Source organism: Anabrus simplex, chromosome 11 (genome assembly GCF_040414725.1).
Source record: "Anabrus simplex isolate iqAnaSimp1 chromosome 11, ASM4041472v1, whole genome shotgun sequence".
Lineage (NCBI taxonomy): Eukaryota > Metazoa > Arthropoda > Insecta > Orthoptera > Tettigoniidae > Anabrus > Anabrus simplex.
The window spans coordinates 47,078,680-47,101,787 of NC_090275.1; the positions used below are offsets into that span (position 1 = coordinate 47,078,680).

Consider the following 23,108-nt stretch of genomic DNA (forward strand, 5'->3'; position numbering starts at 1 on the left):
GTTAGCACAGGATAGGGTGGCATGGAGGGCTGCATCAAACCAGTCTATGGACTGATGACTCAAACAACAACAACAACATGAATGTTGACATCTCCTTGTGAGAATTCCTATAATTCTTTCACTAACTCTTACGACTCATAATTACTCGACTCGCTGTTACTTTGAAACACGATATTGTGTTGCAAAGAAGCATGGCAAGGTGCAGTTTGAATGAAAGAGAAGTAATTAAGTTTTAATAAATCGGATGATAACAGCACTCCAGCCAACTGAACTGAGCAAAGTGAGAGTGGACGCATAACATAAGGAATAGGAGGGTATGGTGTTCACGGCCAAGTAATGGATGATAAAACATGCCAAATTGTACGCTTTCTTTCCCATGATCTAATAATCACCCCATTAACCTGGGGATTTGTGCTAACTGAATTTTTGAATTATTTTTCCTGGTTCTTCTGCTCAAAGTTCCCCAGGCAACGATTACTCTAGTTTTCATTGCATTGGGAAACAACCCAGGCAAATATAAGAATGTCACTTTCATTCCGTATAAAAAGTGGAAGGGCTCTTCTCCATTAATACACTATAATGAAAGCAAAGTCATCTCCATGCAGGCCACGAAGGCCCTGGGAGGGTTGGAAGGTATAGGCTCCCATTATCTATAACCTTGGCACTCGGTAAGGTAGAGTGGTTAGCTCTACACCCGGCCTCCTTTGCTCCCAGGAATTAACCTGGTGCTCATTTTTGGTGTAGGCTGAGTGAACCTCAGGGCCATATGCACCTCCAATAGTGGAAATCTCGTTTCTTAAATTTTTCGACTTTCTGACTGGGAATAGAACCCACGTCCTTCCAGGTGAACCGAGCACGCCTTTACTGCCTCGGCCAGGCAGCCCCTATTAATACACTATAAGGTAAATATAAATTGAATGAATGTAAATTATAGTCTTTTGAGTTTTGACTATAAACATTTGAAAATAATTGAGCTAAACTGTTGTAACAGTGAATTTTAAAAGATATTGCTACATTTTCTTAGTGCTCACATTTGAATCACCTCCATCCGCTGGATAAAGTGTCACTCAAGTGGCAGAAAGGGGGAACTTCTAAAACGTACAAGTTTAAATTTGTTATACTCAAATGTTCCCCGTCACTGAAGGGTTAACCAAGTTTCTGAAATTATATGTCAACAGTGATACATAGTACACCTATATATATCAGTCTTTATCTGTTTTGGGGGATGTCTTTACTCCACACTAAGCTTCCAACATTTCTGAGGAGTGTTTCTGCTCTTCTCCCCGGCACTCACTTCCTTATTGTTTCTTCTATTTTTCTGTATTAAGCTGCCTTGGTACTTGAAGCTCTCCATCGTTACTCCAGTTGTTGCTCTAACCTTCTTCACACTTGTAAGTATCATCTCGCTCTAGCAGAACAAACCCGTCATTGATGAGCTGATTGTTGATGTAACCGACTTAAGTCTGTACCATTTGTAGACATGCAACTTTTAAGCAGCAACCTTTGCACACCCTGGTGTCCAGTTTAAATTAGCAGGACATAGCAAGAACTGGCCACATACCCAGCCGAACAGCGCCCGTCTGGCAGGTACTCTGGATTGTGTGCTTTTAACACATAAAGGCCAAATTCCCAGTTCTAACTTATTTAGAGTATACTGTCAGGAGGTTAGGTATCAAGTACGCAAATTTTTTGACGGAATGTTTGGTCGCTGATGAAGAGATTCTCAAAACATGTACATTTTATTATACATACATTATCATTATAGACCGTTATGCCTTTCAGTGTTCAGTCTGCAAGCCTCTGTGAATTTACTAAATGTCTCCACAATCCTCTGTTTGCAACTAGTGCTATGGCCTCATTTAGTTCTATACCTCTTATCTTTAAATCGTTAGAAACTGAGTTGTCTTGGTCTCCCTATACTCCTCTTACCCTAAATAACAGAGTCCATTATTCTCCTAGGTAACCTATCCTCCTCCATCCATCTCACATGATCTCTTAATTCCCACTTGCACAGAAAAACGGCATTCAGATTTCGTCGGACTTCGTTCTAGGCTTTCCTTCACTCGAGCAATGTTTTTCTGGTGTTCAAACTCTTTTTGGATAGTTATGGCTTTTATTCGCTACAAAGCCTGTTTTGTACCATTTTGCCACTAGGTTCTGCATTGCAGACTTTGCTGGAGGTAGTCTTAAACTCTTGCGCAAACAGTTCCACACAGGTTTTCCACAAATGACGCTTCACATAACACTCGGCAATGATCATGCGCTGCTTTATCGTGAGCACCATTTTGTGTTGCATTCTGTAACTGTTTAAATCCCGTTACAAATATTTCTCTGTGTTATTATTATTATTATTATTATTATTATTATTATTATTATTATTATTATTATTATTATTGTTGTTGTTGTTGTATCTGATTTTTTATTATTATTACTATTATTGTAACTATTATTATTGTTTGATTCAATTCTGTAATCTGATTTTGCTATGTATTAAATAATTATCGCTTGCTTTATTGTATTTAATTTACTATGTATATATATGTTAGTATCAAAATAATGTACAGTGAGACTTATTGCCTAATGTCAGATATGGATATATTATTTGTGATACTACTTTGAAAACATTGCTACATATGGTAGAATACTGTTACATTAACTGTCGAGTCATCGCTCTGTCACTGTATGCATTTAGACAATGAGATAATATTCAGAGAGTTCCTACTTTGCCTGAAGCTATTTCATCAGTCTGTAATACTTGATAGCTAGGTGGGAGTGACATCAATGGCTGTTTTTAAAGATGACATGGGTGTTATACCATATGACAACTAATAAAGGGCTGTATCCTATAGCAGGAGTCAATTGGGAGTTGGAAGGAGTTGAAAGAAGAGGTTTGCCATGAAGTGTTGTAGTCAGATGGATGGAGCCTTGGAGAGTGAGGCCACAGTTGGTCAGTCTGTCAGTCTTGTAAATATTCTGGGCCAGTTTTATTTTACCTGCCTGGTATATGGGTATAGTACTGTCATTCAAGCTCAAATGATTATCTTTCACACCATTCTAGTTGCCTAATTTTTACCCCTAATGACCTAAATGATGTTAGTTGCAACTATTGCAAAATATTCCGATTGCAGGGCCTTAAAACTTTCCTGGATAGAGCCAAACATGGAGTAATTCTATTCAGTCTTGGCGGTGATCTACAAATGAGTGACAAAATAAAGCAAAAATTTCGAACTGCATTTTTGAAACTGGATCAGAGAATCCTTTGGAACTGGGAGATGGATACTTCACTTCAAAAGCCCAAGAAAATCAAGACTGGTCAGTGGATATCCCATACAGATCTTCTGGGTAAGTAGAAATGAACAATTTAGTAGGATATTGAATATTTTATTAACCTGGGAAGGGTGGAGATTTCATTTTTCTCTTAACTTGTTTATTTATCTGAAGACATTCACTGATGGGAAGTGAGGAAAAGGTATTTTCATGTAGATTGGTCCTGTGGGTCCTCAATAATAGCCTGGTACCATTTGGTACCATATGTCCCTTATGAGAGCCAATTATTGTGACATTTGGTAATACACTTAAGTTGCATTATTATCTAATGTGACCCCACAAATCTTTTATTTGGATGAAAAATAATCTGTAAATGTACTTAAAAAAAATTATTAGCCCATTCAATTTAAAAAAGTATATTTGTACACTATTATTTACAACTGTTCATAAAATCAGGCTGCATTTAGTTTGCCGTTACGAGAAAACAAGTGGAAGTTTATTTCTACACATTCAGACAGGTCTGTTCTGTGTAGTCAACTTCAATAACTGACCTATTCTTCCATTCGTGGGATTTTACTCCTCTCAAAGGGCACTCAATTGTTTCAGTGGTGATATCCCAGAGTGAGGAACAGTCCGATTTGAGAAATGGTAAAGATTCAGTCTGGAGATCATCCTCATTCTATGTTGAGGAGTTGTGAGACATTTCTTTTGGCCTTTTACTTGTCAGGAAATCCTCTTCAAGGGAGGAGGCATCATACTTTTTATTGTTCATAGCTGAAAATTATTTCAGTTAGTGCATGCAACTGCCATTGTATAAGATTGTAGACATGATATGGGCTTTTGGGCTTATGCCGTGTCAGGAAAACAAGGTGAAACTCGTTATGTTTCGCACAGAACTTTGCTTCTTGTCTTCAGAAGAAAATCTCGACTCTTCACGAGGAATCTTCTACAATAATGAGGGTTTGAATTTTAAGAATGCTACCGTTGGAGCTGTAGTGGAACGCTCGTTTGTCACCAAGTGGCTCGCTGTCAAATGGGAGCTGACGACAACATTAAGCTCCAGTTAAAATGTTCTATCACACCGTGTGTGCGTGAGAAGTGTCAAAGAGACAACAGACAAACCAGGGATGAATGTGGTAGAAGAAATAAAATAAAATGCGACAAAAGACACCAGGTTAGAATAGAACAGATCTGAAGAATGGAATGAAAGTATGTGGAGAAAACCAGAGGAGGATGATGTGAGATGGTGTGAGAGGGGTGGGGGGCATAACCAAGATTTTCTTCTGAAGACGCGGAGCAAAGTTCTCTGTGAAACGTTAAGAGTTTCACCTTGTTTTCTGACACAGCATAAGCCCAAAAGCCCATATCATATCTACAAGTACGGGCTGTGAATGCATCAGTGTAAACATTGTGTAAGATTGTCTACCAAACCCTCTTCAATCCCCCATTGCAGAGTCCTTATCAGAATATACAGCCACATCCACATTCCTTGTCTTTGTCGTCCTCTTCCAGTACAGTTCCTCCTAGTTGAGGCCACTGGAGAGGGAAACAAATGACCTATTTGCTAAGCTTGAATTTCTGAACACATTGTATGCTAGGCCTTAGAATATAGCCCCTCCACCCCCCCTGTCCCCCTCTACCAAACTAACAAATGTGCAAATGGTCAAAAAATTAGGAGAGCTGAAAGAAGTTATGATTACTCATGTCAAATCAATTTTTATATTTAATGAATTGGTTTTATGCGTTAGCCATACAGAACGAGCGGTAGATGTGAGACTTTGTAATTATTAAATTAATGTAGTAATGGTCTACCTTTCAATACTATAATATGTAATATTCTAAATTACATTAATTAGGGACTAGTTTCGGCCGGGGCTGGCCATCTTCAGCCTTAATGTAAAACACCTAATAACTAAACAAATGTACATGCACACAATTGACATAAAACAAATGAAAATATTTACAAAGTGACATTAAAAACTGGGATGGAATTATGAATAAATTTGAAAATGAACTAGGTTCTAACATCTTGAGTATGTTCATCATTGAGAATAATTTATATTTTCATTTGTTTTATGTCAATTGTGTGCATGTACATTTGTTTAGTTATTAGGTGTTTTACATTAAGGCTGAAGATGACCAGCCCCGGCCGAAACTAGTCCCTAATTAATGTAATTTAGAATATTACCTATTATAGTATTGAAAGGTGGACCATTACTACATTAATTTAATAATTACATTGTACTTGCAATTCAATACGGATCAGAACCATGAAGTTTATAACCTATGATGTGAGACTTTGTCAGAGGGTAGATATTATATAAATAATAAAACCTAGACCAAAACTTCAGAACTACAGGTTCTCCAGTTCGTCACTTTCGCTAGTTTGCCATAGCAGCAATGATATGTAATAAAATCAATACAGGTCCTACTCATACAATTACAAAACCTAACTTTTACAACAATCCACTTCTTAGTATAAAAATAAAGAAATAACAGAACAATATGAAATGCTAATGTAAACGACATGCGGTACTATATGGTACCAGCATCAGTGTTCTCCCCAGAAATGTTCTTCAGCCGGGTGGCAGGAATGAGTAGCCGGGCAAGGAATTTTACTTAAAATAGAATATGATAAAATTAAATTCATTCCCCTCAGGTCATTAAAAATAATATCAGACAGATGAACATTAAGTGCAAAGTTGAACTATTTTAGTGTTATCATCACAAACAAGACATCCCAGAGTATTTTGAACTTCTAGTGTTGTACTGCTCGTTCTAACCATGTAATATCGAGGCTTACCACTTGGTTGCTGTGGGTGCAATATGGGTTTGTGATGACATGCGGAATGGAAAGCTTGTATGCGATTCCATGCTAATCCAGACACCGCTCATGCACGACACTATGTAATAGCCAAGCTAAACATTTAAACTCTGATGTAATTGATGCAGTTATACTTATAAAAATGATTTATCATTTAAATAAACATTTTATCTATATTTACACACTAATTTGGAGCACCCAGTGACTTCAATATGCATTAATATTATGTAAGTAGCACATATCTAGGTTAAGTTAGCCGGGCGGTCTATAAAAAATGGCAAGGCCCATTAAGAAGGTCCTAGAGAGAAATTTGAGCATGTTTCTTCTGCTCCCAAATGAAGCTAATTGGAAGTTACAGTCATCATCATCATCATCATCAGCATCATCATCATCATCGTTTTGTGTGTCCTCCGCCACCTGCAAGTTCTGCAACCCGCACTCATATCGACGCTTCTGGTGACCACGAGGTGTGGACAGCAGTGCGCTGATGTAATCGTGTGACGTCAGCCAGCGTGTATAAATTGGGCGACGTCTTCTCCGCTCCAGGCACTCAGCAGTGTCCAGCGATCAGACTACACCGTATGTCAGACATGGAGGTACCCTCTTAAAAACGTGTACTGAACAGGTGGACTAATTCTGATCGGGAGGTCTCACCTCAGGACATCTTCGCCTCAAGTTATCCTGCCTCCCGCATCACCGACATACGTCCTGCCTAGCATTCTGCTACTCATGAACTTTGCTCCGAGTTCCCTTCAAGTTCTCAAACTTCTGGCTAGCATTCTGCTACCACGAACTTTACTCCAAGTTCCTTTTATAATTCTCCAAACTACAGATAGTCATCTGCTATCACGAACATTCATTCCTTCGGACATCCTATTTCATCAAGATAGATCTCAGTGTACATATAAATATCCATTTGTGCAAATGTAAATACTGTATCTCTTTGACCGTCAGTCAACTAGTTTATGTTTTTATTTAACGTGTACAGCACTTCAAGCAGCAAGTCATATTTCGTTCATTTTTGTACATAATGTGTGAATATTTACAAACTAATAAACTTTTATGTTGTGCTTTGTATATCGTGATTTTTGTATACAACAATCATCATCATCATCAATTCCCACTCCAGTCGCCCGCTATGGTTAACAAGCCTCCTCCACTCCTTTCTGTCCTTCCACTTTTCCTGCTCCATTACTTCTGCCACATCCAATCCAGCTTCTCTAATGTCCTTCCCAATCTGATCCATCCACCTTCTTCTCGGTCTTCCAACTGGTCTTTTTCCCTTAACTTCTCTTTCCAATTCCCTTCTTGCTACCCGTTCCTTTCCCATTCTTTTTACATGTCCGAACCATCTCAGTCTTGTTTTCTGTAACTTCTGTACTAACGGTTCTATATTTAGCTCTTTTCTAATTTTAATATTTTGAATTCTATCTCTTCTTGTCTTTTTAACAGATGTTCTTAAAAATTTCATTACTAATGCTTGGATCTTACTATCTTGTCTCTTATTAGTTACCAGCATTTCTAGTCCGTATGTTACCATTGGTATGAAACACTGTTTATATAATGTTATATAATGTTAACGTTCTCTTGGGTACTTTGTCATCCCCTAACAGCTCTCTGACTTGATGATAAAATGTTGTACCTTTACTCAGTCTGTTATTCATTTCAGGGTTGATTTCATTACTTCCATTAATAATGCTCCTCAGATATGTAAATTGTTCTACACTCTCTAATCGTTCTCCGTCTATGTTCACTTGGCTTCTCTTTTTCTCTTTTCCACAGTGCAAGACTACAGTTTTCTTTTCTTACTAATTACTATTCCAAACTCCTGATTTTCATTCCAAATGTCCAGTCACCTTTGTACTTCCTTTTCTCCCTTTCCCCAAATCACCACATCATCTGCAAATACCAAAGCATTCACTTCATCATTACTGATACTCTGTTTTACAAGTTTTTTGATTTTATCCATCAATATAATAAACAATAATGGCGACAGTGCACTTCCTTCCTCAAGACCCTTTTTTGTATAAAATGTTTCTGCGTCACCACTCCCCACTTGTACACTGCTTTTACTCTCATGATACATTTTTATCTTGTTAATTAATGATTTTGGTACATTCCTTTTCTGTAGGCATTCCCATACATGTTTTCTCTTAACTGTATCATAAGCTTTTTCCAAATCCAAAAATAGGAATATGATTTCATTGTTCCTTTCCCGATGTTTTTCCATTATCGTTCACACTGTAAATATCAAGTCTATTGTTGATTTATTTGGTCTAAAGCCATATTGTTCTTCCTCTAACTGTGTTTCTATTATATCCCTCAGTCTTTTGTCTATGACTATGACCATTATTTTTAGCCCATGTGATAATAGGGTTATACCTCTATAATTTTCACATTTCTTCCAGTTTCCTTTTTTTGAACAGTGGTACAGTTACAGTATTCATTGATATTTCTGACACTCCTTTCATCTATTAAAAACACATTTAAGGCATTGAAATGTTCATGTAAACTTTCTTGTACAATCAATTATGCTACTTACTTCAGACAAGCAGCCATAGTCGCTTTGCATAAAGAATGCACTAATTCAGAGCACTGTTGATTGAACATGGCACACAACACAGACATTCTAACTGAACTGAATGATTCTTAAAAGGTCCGTCTTTTATTTGATGTGCAATGTTGCCATAATCATGGCGCTCTTTCCGATAATGAGGATAAAGCTATTAAAAACTATTTAAAATAGTATGTGCAAGGTTCACCTTGTCAATACATTCTTATAATTGAAAATTATTTATTCGTGTATGAACAGTGTTGACATACACATTAATTCCCATAAGGAACCTGAAATATTTGTCCCGAATGAGTAAATTTGGACATTATAAATTTTCCAGCTAACTCATTCCTGGTTGCCAGCGTTCCATCCCAGTGTGCTAAGTTGGGCTCATATGTTGGTAAATAGCGCACCTACAAAGACTCATTCGGAACAAATATTTCAAGTTCCCTATGGGAATCAATGTCTACATCATCTGATTGCCAGGCAGGCATCAATTTTTGAAAACGAGACAAAGTCTCTCATAGTGCATTGGCTAAATGGTTAGCGTGCTGGCCTTTGGTCACAGGGGTCCTGGGTTTGATTCCCGGCAGGGTCGGAAATTTTAACCACCATTTTGCTCGCTTGGGGCTGGGTGTATGTGTTGTCTTCAACATCATTTCATCCTCATCACGACATGCAGGTCACCTACGGGCGTCAGATCTAAAGACCTGCACCTATCAAGCCAAACTTTTCCTCGGACACTCCCAGCACTAAAACCCATACGCTATTTCGTAGTGCATTGGCACTGCCGGTGGCTCCAAGTAGCCTATGCTGTGGCCTCCATGGTATGCACTAGCCATACATTGGTAGGTGTGCTATTTACCAACTGATGAGCCCAACTTAGCACACTGGGGCAAAACGCTGGCCACCGGGAATGAGTTAGCTGGAACATTTGTAATGTCCAATAACGGACCAACTATATTGGTATTAAGTGGTATGTTCCGAGCTGTCAGTGGAGAGATGGCGAGGAATGACATTAGTAGAAGAATAAGTTTGAGTGGTGTCTTTAAAAGACAATATGAAGATAAAGTTGGAATTCAAGAGGAAAAATTGGGGCAAATATTTGTTTATAGGAAGGGGAGTTAGGGAATAACTTAACAAAGGAGATGTTCAATAAATTTCCAATTTCTTTGCAATCATTTAAGAAAAGGGTAGGAAAACAACAGATAGGGAATTTGCTACCTGGCTGACTGCCCTAAATGCAGATCAGTAGTGACTGATAAAATCGTTAGTAGTATGCGCTGGTACTGTACTCCTTTCCGGGTAGTGGAAGCCATTTTCTTTTCAGTTCTGACTTGGTTAACATGTTACCTTTAAGTTTTTCAGTCTGTAAACACTAATGCAAATTTAGAAAAAAATGAAGAAAAATACCTGGAAAAGGAAGCATTTTATTAATAACAGAATCCATAACGGAACCTCTACTGAACTGATTCCATTGGGCCTGGTTCAAATACAGTTTAGAGAAAACATCAATCAGACGTCGGTCAATACTACAAGAGTTGGAAATTTATCATACATCTCCCTTGGTAAATGATTTCAATTTCTAATTTATTTTCTTACAAATAAATATTGCCCCAATTCATCCTCTTAATTTCCAACTTCATCTACTTTTAAAAACTCCATTCAATCTTATTTGTCCACTAATATATATTTTTTTGCTAGTTGCTTTACGTTGCACTGACACAGATAGGTCTTATGGCGACGATGGGACAGGAATGGGAAGAAAGAGGCCATGGCCTTAATTAAGGTACAGCCCCAGCATTTGCCTGGTGTGAAAATGGGAAACCACGGAAAACCACCTTCAGGGGTGCCGACAGTGGGGTTCGCATGGCCACCTTGCCTGGTAAATATGTCATTCCACACCATCTCCCTACTGAGAGCTCAGAATATACTACAGCACTTGATAGAGCAACTTGTCTCCTTAGTCCCACATCTTGCCTGTCCAAAGTTTCCAACATCTTTGTCAGAAATCTCCCAGAACTAATCGTGCTGTTTCTCTTTGGATCACTATGAGTTTTCAAATCAAGTAATTGTAGTGAGGTTCTCAAACACTGGAACCATACTATAATTGGAGACCTCCAGTGACTTATACACCCTCTCCTGTACATCCTTACTATGACCCCTCAATACACTCGTAGCCCACCTGCTGGGCATGATCATTAAGACGTTGAAGTCTATATCGTCTGACACTGTGGTTAGATTGCTTGTCAAAAGCCTGGATTAAATTCCAAAACCTCTCAGCAGTGCTCATATGGAGTGGGTATATGATGTTGTTGATGGTGATTCATCCGTCGGATGGGAACGTAAAGCTTTGAGCAGACCCGTTGGTGTTATTCAACATGAGTAGGCTGCATGCTGACACGATGTTTCACCCTCTCCCTACCTCATTATCATCTTCATCCCACATCCAGGCATGTAGGTCGCCTATGGGTGTCAAATAGAACGAACTGCACAGGAAAGCTGAAATTTGCTATAGCCTATTTCTGGTCATTCCACCGAGTCAGGAATGGAATGAATGAAGCCCCATCTAGCGGTGAGGATAGGAATTGTACTGGCTGCTGAAGCCTGTTGCACTCCTTTGGGGCAATGATTAATAACAGAGAGATGAAGTGAAATGATATGGAGAGTGATAATGGAACATAAGACGACAGGAAAAACTGGAGTACCCAGAGGAAGACCTGTCCTGCCTCTGCTTTGTCCGGCGCAAATCTCACATGGAGCGACCGGGATTTGAACCAACGAACCCAGCGGTGAGAGGCCAGCACGCTGCCGCCTGAACCACAGAGGCTTACTACTGTTTATAAAAGTAATAAATATGAGTTCTGCTTCTTTTTAACACACTTTTTTTGTTTTCCAGACTCTCTTCCTATTGATATGTACAGCATCTACACGAACTTTCAGCGGAACTCATTTTTTAATATCTTAATACACTTATCGCCTTATTATAAATTTTGTTGTCGCAACAGATGAACAAACTACTCCGACTTCACGTTGTTGCATGTAGCTATTTAATAATGAAAGTTCCTACAACACGACTTGGAAGACCACTCATTCTACTGCAGAGTATTTATCTGAAGTACTTGATAAATCTCAGTTGCTGAAACATAAAAATATGAAACAATTTTTCCTTCCTTTTCAGCTCATCATAACGTGCACCTGTTCATTACCCAAGCTAGTCGGGTCAGCATACTAGAGGCAACAAGTCAAGGAATACCTATCATAGGAATACCATTTGGAAGGGAGCAGCACAGTAATATGGAGAAAGTGATAGCGAGGGGCACTGGAGTACAACTTGACTATAAGTCAATCAATGAAAGAACTATCTTGGAGGCAGTACAAGAAATTCTACGAAACACCAGGTAAATATAATGTTTCAATGCAGATTTGCCATTAATGACTGGATCTGTAAGTACTGGCTTAATTGGGAACATGCATAATTTTCAAAAATATTTTTTTTGAAAAGTACACCAATGAAATAGTACGTAAACGTATTACATTGTGGTATGTTGCCTTGTTTTCTACCATTAAAAAAATGTTTAATAGTGCCTTTCCGCAAGGCGAGTGAAACGGCCTCTGACGTAAGCGGCGCGCTGTGACGTCACGATCCAGTACCGCATGGAGCTCTACCAGCCGTTGTGCATCAGCCGTTGCTAAAAGCCGATTGTTTATTATTCATGATCGCGAGTAACTTCGAAATGACAGAAGAAAGGTTCGAAACAGCACAGTCAGAAAATCTACCCTGTGTAGATGTCATCATTCTTGAAAAATGTGACTTTTGTGGCCGCCGAAATTCGCGGATAACAAGCAAGTTTGTAAGTGGCGTCTTTTATATACGTGGAATGTACTGTAACCCATAGTATTAGGATAACAACGAACCTGGATAGAGATCACATCACTTTCAACATTTCCTTCTAGACTGATTCCCCTATTAAAGAATAACATTACATTTTCGGGCTTTCAGCATTAGTAAAGTAAGAAATCGGATTTCAGCACTAACATAAACATATAGGTAGCATTATAGTACTAGTCCGCTTCTGTGGTGTAGTGGTTAATGTGTGCCACTCCCGGAGGCCCGGTTTCGATTCCCGGCTCTGCCATGAAAGTTGAAAACAAATAGTACGAGGACTGGAACGGGGTCTACTCAGCCTCGGGAGGTCAACTGAGTAGAAGGGTTTCGAATCCCACCTCAGCCATCCTCGAAGTGGTTTTTCGTATTTTCCTACTTCTCCTCCAGGCACCTAAGGCCACGGCCGTTTCCTTCCCTCTTCCTTGTCTATCCCTTCCGATCCTCCCATCCTCCAACAAGGCCCCTGTTGAGCATAACAGGTGAGGCCGCCTGGGCGAGGTAATGGCCCTCCTCACCAGTTTCATCACCAAACTCAAAGTCTCAACGTTTCAGGACACTGCCCTTGAAGTGGTAGAGGTGAAATCCCTCGCTGAGTCCGAGAGAAAACCAACCCTGAAGGATAAACTGATTAAGAAAGAAAGAAAGAAAGAAAGAAGGAAAGAAAGAAAGAAAGATCATAGTACTATAGGGCTATAATCTATCATTCCCAAAAAATGGGACAACTGGCCTACCCACTTCCAGGGCCCATGAAAGAGAATTAAATATCTTTGTGGAGGGAAAAAGTTAAACATGATAAAGATAAATATATCTTCACAAGTCGGGCTGAGTGGTTCAGACTGTTGAGGTGCTGGCCTTCTGACCCCAACTTGGTTCAGTCCGGTGGTAGTTGAAGGTGCTCAAATACGTCAGCCTCGTGTCCAAGACGTAATTGAAGCATTTAAATAAAGCATTATACATTACAATTTAAAGTTTTACCACTAGAACAGCTGACATGGAAAAGTGATTTGAAAATTCAAACAAATTCATCTTACGTTAAAATATTTAAATATATATATATATATATATATATATATATATATATATATATATATATATATATATATAAACTGTAAACTTTTCCGATATATCACCAGCATTTCTCCGGCTCGCCAAAATCCATTTCTTCCTAGTTTTAGCGTCTTTGGAACATTTATAAACAATTTGTTTGGTATGGTATGCGATGTGCTATTGCACATCGGAACTCTACACCATTTATAAGTTTTCTGCCTCACTGTCTGCGCAGGATTCATTTTAAGTCTAAAATATACCACTCAGATTATTATCCAATGTATAGACCTCGAATTTAACCATACTAGACACTAACGTAAAGTAGAAACACGCGAAGTGTATCCTGCTTCTCACAGCACGCTGTGTTATTTCGTCTGCTAATTCAGTCAACCTGTACGATGACGTCAGACCAATGAGATCGCGTGCTTGCGTGACGTGACATTTTCGTAGATTTTTATCACGTTTGGAGTTATTATTTGTACATTCTGATCACATTTTTGAATTCTGCATGAAATTTTGAATCAGATTAGCATATTTTTAATTAAAACCCCGGATCATGCATGTTCCCTATTGGAGTTGTTACAGTGCCATTATCATGTAGGTCCACCTTTCTCCACTAACACAACCTCTAGGTATTTTCTCCAGCAATATGGCGAACAGTTCTGCAGCCGTTTTTGAGGTGGTCTGGTCTAGCTGTCACTGGCACTGTAGCTCACCTAGAGCTGCTAAGTTAGATTTAGATCAAAGCTTAGGGCTGACAATTTGATGTCATTCACCCTTGTTTCCACAAATTACTCATTTATAGTCTTCACTTTATGAATGGGTGCATTGTCATGTAGAAAATAAGAAGGGTCAGTTCCAGATTGTTGTCACAGGGTGGGTAGCATAGCATAGCATAGCTTCAGCATTCGTGGCTCCAGGAACCGAAAGCAGAGGACCAAGTCCAAACTATCAAAAACAGACCCACACCGTAATGCCTCCCCCACCAGATTTCACAACAGGAATAGTGCACTCTGGTAGGTAACATTTGCCTTGTATTCATCAGGTCAATGCACATCCATCAGACTGCCACAATGTGTAGAGTGATCTGTCACTGTGGAGCACCTTCGACTTGAAGTATGGTGTCTCGTATGAAAACGCTTCCCCTGGAGTGGTTTCTTTAGTTTGGGGAACAGACTGAAGTCAAAGGGACTCTTGTCCAGTGAGTAGAGTGTATGTTCTAGCATCTCCCACCTCCATGCCATTAATTTCCTCGTAGGAGCAATATTGTGACAGTGGGCATTATTGATGATGATGATGATGATGTTTGTTGTTTAAAGGATCCTAACAGCTAGGTCATCAGCCCCTATTGGTACGAGGTGCAACAAAATGAAAAATTAAAGCCTCAAAATGTATCCACCGACTAGAATCTAAAACAAATGATGAAAAAATGATCGTGAAACAAAACACAATCAGTGGATCCAATTCACAATGCCTTAATTACTGGGATGATACTTATTATCTAAACGGGTCCGAAATCCAGGTCACTGGTCCCTCATAATGCTATTAATCACTGGTAAAGTAGAACCATGATGTTACTCCTATAGTGGTACTGATCACAGATAACGTAGACTCATGGTGTTTTTTGCATGGGGATGCTAATCACAGGCAATGTAGACCCAGGGTATGTACACACAATAGTACCACTCACAGGTAACACAAACCCAGGGTATTTCACACATAAGGGTACTTACTCATAAGCAACACAGACGCATGGTATTCCTCACATAGCGGGACTAATCATGGGCACCAGTATTCCCATGGTGTTCCTCACATAGTGGAACTAATCACAGACTATGTATACTCATGGTGTTGCTCATATAGTGGTACTAACTTTAGGCAATGGAGACCCAAGGTGTATCACACAACCCATTGTGTTTCTCATAAAGTGGTACTACTCACAGCTAACGCAGACCCATTCTGAGCACAGTGGAACCGACCAGCGGAATGCACACAAGGACACTTATCACAAGCAACGCCTAGACCCATAGTGCTCCTCGCATAATGGTACTGTTCTGATGTAACGTAGAAAATAAGAAGGGTCAGTTCCAGACATCGTGAAGTTGTTGCCATTGATGCTTTCATGGCCTGTACTTATAGACATGATACCGTATAGGCTTTTGGGCTTATGCCGTGTCAAGAAAATAAGGTGAAATTCTTTACGTTTCGCAGAGAACTGTGCTCTATGTCATCAGAAGAAATATCTCGACTGTCCACGAAAAAGGCTTCTTAAACAATGACTTTAAATTTAGACGTTATAATAGAAGTGTAAATGGTACATTCATTCACCACCAGATGGCTCCCAGGACGTGGCACAGCACTAGCGTGCGAAGCAGAAGCTGACCGAACCATCAGAATCAGTCTAAGAGGTTCACATAACATGTGTACATAACATATGACATTGACGTGTATGATATTGACACAAGCCTGGAATGAAACAGTATACTGAAAGAAATGGCGGTTTTTATTTTCAAATTAAAGCAGGATATCCAGCAGATGAACTTCCATCCAATGTCTCTAGATGATATCCCTGTTCTGTAGCAGACTCTCACACTGAGCAGCAACGGTCTCTAGCGACTTTGGTAGTAGTTGGTTGCGTAGGAGGAGCGAGGTTGATAAACCTCCATTTAAGCAATGTACATGTTTTCCTCTCCCTGTGCACCACTCTAGCAGCCTAAAAGTACCCTCCAGCAGCCCTGCACACCCCTCTAACAGCCGTGGTTTCATCCTACCTCAGGTTAACTCTCTGCTGCAAACTTTTCGGCTCCTGCAGTGAACATCTAAGAGTATCGGTTTGTAAAGTCTCCTGTAGCAAATATTTACTCTTTGAAGCTCTTGAAAGGTTTGTCTTGTTGAATGAAAATACAATAGTTGAGTAATCTAAATTATAAAACTTTACCTAAAATACAGTACACATACAAAATTAATGGGGGTAGCGTAAACCTGCAACCTTGTGAAGAAACCGCCCCTGAGTAGTAGTAGTAGTAGTAGTAGTAGTAGTAGTAGTAGTAGTAGTAGTAGTAGTCATTATGTTGTTTACATATTTACAGGACTCTCTTTCTGAAATATATATAACTCTTCTAATAACATTAATACTTAAAAAAATTTATCTTGTAACTAACTCTTACATATATTACAGTAGTAATATTATTATTACTATATTAATACTTAAAGTAAATTAAACTTGTAACTATCTCTTTCCCACATTAAATATATAAATATTTTTGGTTCGTTCTGGCCTACTAGGGACCTCAAGGCTCGTCTTAACCCTTAGCTAAGGTCTTCTGCCTTTTCTTGGCCCAGTACACTTTCATTTCCTGTCTGTGCGCCTGCTTCCTTTCATCCGTTCACTTAGGTCTGGTGGTCCCTGTATCCCTGTACTTTTTTTGCTTGTGAGGGACAGTGGGAAGACTCCCTGTAGGATGGCCTGTCGATACTGAGATCGGTTCTCTCTGGTCTCAAATGGGATCTGTAGCTCCTCTAGGTCTGATTTTACTGAGGTGATCCACTTGGTCTTGGAAGCCTTTCCCCTACTTGTCACTGTGAGGATTCAGTTGGTGAGCCTGCAGGGTTTCAGGTGGCTCATGTGCCCGTAGAAAGTCAGCCGCCTTCTCCTCATACACGTGACTATGTCTGCCTGATGTTCGTAGAGTTTGTTATTGTGCCTGATCCTGTAGGTGCCATCCTCCTCTTTTATGGGTCCTAGTATCCTCCTTAAGATATTCCTCTCTTTAAGTTCTAGTTTCCTGGGTGGGCCCTTGCGATTCATCAAGACGCACTCAGAGGCGTAGAGTACAGAGGGTTTTATACTACTTTATTATTATTATTATTATTATTATTATTATTATTATTATTATTATTATTATACATAACAAAATCACACCAACCTAAACAGAGTCAAGTCAGGATATCAGTAAAATACCACGTAAGGTGAAACCTTGTGTGAGGTAATTTCAAATGTTAATTATATAGAAAGAAATGTATTTAACAATGATGCCTGAAGTATGAGTATGGGTATGAGTGAATGATAGGTATGATCAACAGCACATGGTGGAGCATTGAACAGAAACTGAATATGATGATGTGATATTTTCATTTAGTTATTTCTTCAATAACAGTTGTATTATCCACTAGCTGTTGCCTGCGGCTTAGCGTGCGTTGATTGCATAATTTGGTAAAAGTAATCGTTCCTTGGTACTACACTAAGATATTATCTAAAGTATAAAAACTCACTGGAAAACTCAGTTTCATTTACCCCAGAAACTCTTTGTAAACCATGTTTGTGGTATTGTCTTTTGGAGTTAAGTTGACCAGGTTAATGGAAGAGCTAACTCTGGAATAATCAACATAGAACTGTATATGGGAGAAACAGTCCACTCGCAAGTCAAAAAAAAAAAAAAGTGTTTCTTTATTTTTAAAGGAGATTCCAAATATCTGTTTCCTCATTAGTAACATCTTAAGTTTTGAGTATAAGTGTCCCCATAAAAATGAATTGAACTCCTTTATCAGTCCTTACCCTCCCCTCCTCCAGCGAATTTTTCTGAAAACAAAAATTACGTATTTATTTATTTTTAAAGGAGTTTCCAAATACCAATTTTCATGTATGTAAAATTTCCAGTTTTTGAGTATAAGTATCCTAATAAAAAGTATTCAACTCCTTTTCCACTTCTTTTCACCCCCATAAGTGGCTTTTCTGAAAAGAAAAAATACATGTTCCTTTATTTATAAAGGAGATTCCAAATACCAATCTTCACGTCTGTAACATATTCAGTTTTCGAGATGTAAGTATCCTCATAAACTGAATTCAACTCCTTCACTTATTTTTAAGTCCCTCCCCCAAGTTGATTTTCCATAAACAAAAAATGCATGTTTATTTACTTTTAAAGGATTTTTCCAAATATAAATCTTCACGTTTGTAATATGTTAAATTTATGAGATATACTGTACATACACTCATTTTAAAAATTCACGCGCTTTTTCAATTCTTTTCACCCCCTTAGATGAATTTTGCAAAAACAAAAGAATATGTGTTTATTTTTAAAGAAGATAACAAATACCAATTTTCACATCTGTAACATCCTCAGTTTTTCAGATATAAGTACCCTCATAAAAAGAATTCACTTCCTTAAGTCGTCTTTCTGGAAGAAAAGCGTTTCTTTATTTTTAAAGGAGACTACAGATACCAATTTTCACATTTTTAACTTCTCCAGTTCTGAGATGTAAGTATCCTCTTATCAGAGTTTAACTCCTTCTTCACTTATTTTCACCCCCACCCCCTCTTTAAGTTGATTTTCCGTAAACAAAAAATAAGTGTTTCTTTGTTTTTAAAGGATATTCCAAATACCAATGTTCACATCTGTACCATGTTAAGTTTATTACATATATAATTTTTGTTATGTAGTACAGTACTTGTCGACAGGACCAATACCCATTTCTTGCATGTCATCCCCTCCCCAGAGAGTAAGTTGTATGTGTACCAAGTTTGCTTGAGAGCTATGCTTGGGTTTACACGCATACATCCATAATGTTGGTCATATTTGACATTCTGACTGGGGCTGAACTATGACTTAAACGGCATCCAGATTGTCATAGTTCCTCTCGGGGTCCTTGAAAACTATGGATTCGACATTAATATCTGAGTGCTATGGATGTTTTGCCCCCACAGTTGTTTTTTTTTTTTCCCCAGATAGTAAGTCGTATGTGTACCAAGATTGGTTGAGAGCTTATGCTGGAACATACATACTTTCATCCGTAATCTTGATCATTTTTGGACATATTCTTTTCCACCCTGTCTCACCGCCGTGCCAATGGGGTTGATCTTGGTCTTAAATTATATCTGGAGTGTGACTATTCACCACAGCGACTCCAAAAACTATGGATTCCATTAATATGGGTCGTTTTCTATTATTTTTATACTTCACCCCCTTTCCATCCCTGCCCAAAGGAGTCCTATGAATGTCTTACACAACAGTATATTTTTTCCAGATAGTTATATGTGTACCAATTTTGGTTGGCAGCTATGCTCGAATGTAGATGCATAATCTTGCTGCTGTAGAATCTGGAGCTGACGTTGCCATGGTTATGGCATTTCATTTCTTTATCAGATTCCTAGAGCAGCAGTAGTGTGGAGCAAATATCTCCATAACAGTTGATTTTAGGGCTTTAAAACATGGTTTTTGGGCCCATAGAGCTTACCAAGTTTTGTTCTTTGCATCACGGGGCTTAAAATGAACTTTGTCTCGTCCTTGTACGACAAATTTGATATTTTGCCTATATCAGCTTATTTTCCTCTTTCTTCGAATGGGCCAACTAAAGATCACAATGTTCAACGTTTCTGTTCTGAGAGGGACTTGATATTTGCCCAATAGTCGCGTATTCTCTGGCTATGCTTCTCTCCATTATCCTATTATTTTTATATCTTCCCCCATTGCCCCCTCCCCCCATTGAATTGTTTTGAAAATAAAATATAGCCCATATTCCTCAGGGATAATGTATATTTACATTTGTAAAATAATTTTCAGAATCGGTCCAGTAGTTCCTGAGATTAGCCATTACATGCAAAGTTTACCACTTTATATATTAGTATAGATGACAAAGGATTTAAGGCGCTTCAGACTCATTTTCTGACTTAATGAAGTAGTTTGTAAAGAATCTGAAAGTACATTAAAGAATTTTGGAATGAAGTACAAGAAATTGTGTTTTGTTATGCTAAGTTTGGGCTTGTATAACTTTCAATGGTGTTACCGTGTTTTGGTGGTAGTTATGCATGAAAGAAGGTGCTGGGTGGTGAATAGGTCTCAAGCTACTAAAGTGAAATTAATTTTAAAATTTAACAAGGTTATATTTTCTTTTCAAAATTAGGTAACAACAAATAGAACGGGTACTTAGTAGCCGAAACACAATTGAAAAATACATTTACATAGGTACCCCATTTGGGGCTTCAAAAGTCAGAAACATAATTCTTGGGCAATCAGCTCAGTTTTACCCCAAACACAATTTTAACAGAGGGGCAGAAAACCCCATTCATACCTAGGAGCCCTTGCTCCAAATTACACTGAAAAGCCTCCTCGAGGCATACAATATACCATTTTCAAAAGAGCCACTCGCTCTCAATTTTAAGCCTCTCCCAGGCCACACCAAACTCCACCTTTAAGCTGTCCTCAAAGGACATATACACAGGGGTAAAATACCCAACCTACTGAGGTCTATTAAATGACAAGAAGGTTAATACATGACCTCTAAAATACAATTTGAGGGGAGGCGAACTTGCACTCCTAATACACTTTGTTTAAGACCTACTTGGCCTTAGGCCGTTAGTGCAAGGGCTAATCCCATACTACAGAGGTGACTTAAGAAAATAACAATTTACATTACATTACGGAAGAATTGGTTGAGAAAATAAGTTCACCTCCAGACAATGTGAGTGGGAGCTCGAGAGGGTTAGCACTCTCTATCCCAGTATGTAGCTTTACAAGAGAATAGATGAAAAGAGAAGTTACATTTTAGGAAAAGGTTACATAGTGGAACGCTTAGAACCCGCCCCGAAAGTTAAACTGCTGAGCTAGCAAAGAAAGAATTTATTAATCGGCCATTACCTTGTTGCTGACCGCTGCCGAGGAAAGAGGCGCTTCCCGCCTCCTGCTATGTACTTAATACACTGAAAGATGGAACAGAAGTGGCCGAGAGACCCAAAAATCAGCAGTTTAAATACTCTCGCGGAAGTTTCTAGGCGTTAGGGGAATGAAAACACCCTCCCACAAACACTTTATTGGGTAGGACACAGCAACATATTCAAGTTGGGGGAAGATACATCTGATTGGATAGAAATTAATTTAAGAAATTCGGGATTGGTTAGGTTCAACACAAGGGGAAAGAAGGGGTGAATATTGCCAACTTAAACCATGACTGAAAGAAATTTACAAAGAACAAACTCTTGAAATTAAATTTTCTCCAAAAAACAGTTCTTTCACTTCGCACTAGAGTGCACCGTTGTTGATCTTCAGTAGTGTCCTCTAGAAGAGAAAGTTCACACTTCTAACTACAAGTGAAACAAAAATACATCAAAAATGACACAGTTCAAAAACTCAAACTTTTCCACGTGGTGACATCTTCTGAGAAAGTAGAAAATTAATACCGTCAATAAAGTTCAGACTTCCTCCAGCAGAGGAGTTTCAATTGGCGCACATTTTAAATTAACGGCGTGGAGGTGTACCGCCCGGTACAGTTTTTAAAGGATATTCCAAATACCAATGTTCACATCTGTACCATGTTAAGTTTATTACATATATAATTTTTGTTATGTAGTACAGTACTTGTCGACAGGACCAATACCCATTTCTTGCATGTCATCCCCTCCCCAGAGAGTAAGTTGTATGTGTACCAAGTTTGCTTGAGAGCTATGCTTGGGTTTACACGCATACATCCATAATGTTGGTCATATTTGACATTCTGACTGGGGCTGAACTATGACTTAAACGGCATCCAGATTGTCATAGTTCCTCTCGGGGTCCTTGAAAACTATGGATTCGACATTAATATCTGAGTGCTATGGATGTTTTGCCCCCACAGTTGTTTTTTTTTTTTTCCCCAGATAGTAAGTCGTATGTGTACCAAGATTGGTTGAGAGCTTATGCTGGAACATACATACTTTCATCCGTAATCTTGATCATTTTTGGACATATTCTTTTCCACCCTGTCTCACCGCCGTGCCAATGGGGTTGATCTTGGTCTTAAATTATATCTGGAGTGTGACTATTCACCACAGCGACTCCAAAAACTATGGATTCCATTAATATGGGTCGTTTTCTATTATTTTTATACTTCACCCCCTTTCCATCCCTGCCCAAAGGAGTCCTATGAATGTCTTACACAACAGTATATTTTTTCCAGATAGTTATATGTGTACCAATTTTGGTTGGCAGCTATGCTCGAATGTAGATGCATAATCTTGCTGCTGTAGAATCTGGAGCTGACGTTGCCATGGTTATGGCATTTCATTTCTTTATCAGATTCCTAGAGCAGCAGTAGTGTGGAGCAAATATCTCCATAACAGTTGATTTTAGGGCTTTAAAACATGGTTTTTGGGCCCATAGAGCTTACCAAGTTTTGTTCTTTGCATCACGGGGCTTAAAATGAACTTTGTCTCGTCCTTGTACGACAAATTTGATATTTTGCCTATATCAGCTTATTTTCTTCTTTCTTCGAATGGGCCAACTAAAGATCACAATGTTCAACGTTTCTGTTCTGAGAGGGACTTGATATTTGCCCAATAGTCGCGCATTCTCTGGCTATGCTTCTCTCCATTATCCTATTATTTTTATATCTTCCCCCATTGCCCCCTCCCCTCATTGAATTGTTTTGAAAATAAAATATAGCCCATATTCCTCAGGGATAATGTATATTTACATTTGTAAAATAATTTTCAGAATCGGTCCAGTAGTTCCTGAGATTAGCCATTACATGCAAAGTTTACCACTTTATATATTAGT

General features: G+C 38.7%; 1 protein-coding gene across 2 annotated transcripts in view; it reads left to right on the top strand.

The window, feature by feature from the left end:
- The window catches only part of LOC136883542 (UDP-glycosyltransferase UGT5), a 63,217-nt gene that overhangs the window by 35,719 nt on the left and 4,390 nt on the right, over window positions 1-23,108 (top strand). For both annotated transcript variants that reach the window (XM_068229760.1, XM_067155917.2), the window contains 2 exons: window positions 3,129-3,342; window positions 11,827-12,046. In XM_068229760.1, coding sequence (XP_068085861.1) covers window positions 3,129-3,342; window positions 11,827-12,046 — 434 coding nt within the window. The remainder of the gene's footprint in view (window positions 1-3,128; window positions 3,343-11,826; window positions 12,047-23,108) is intronic.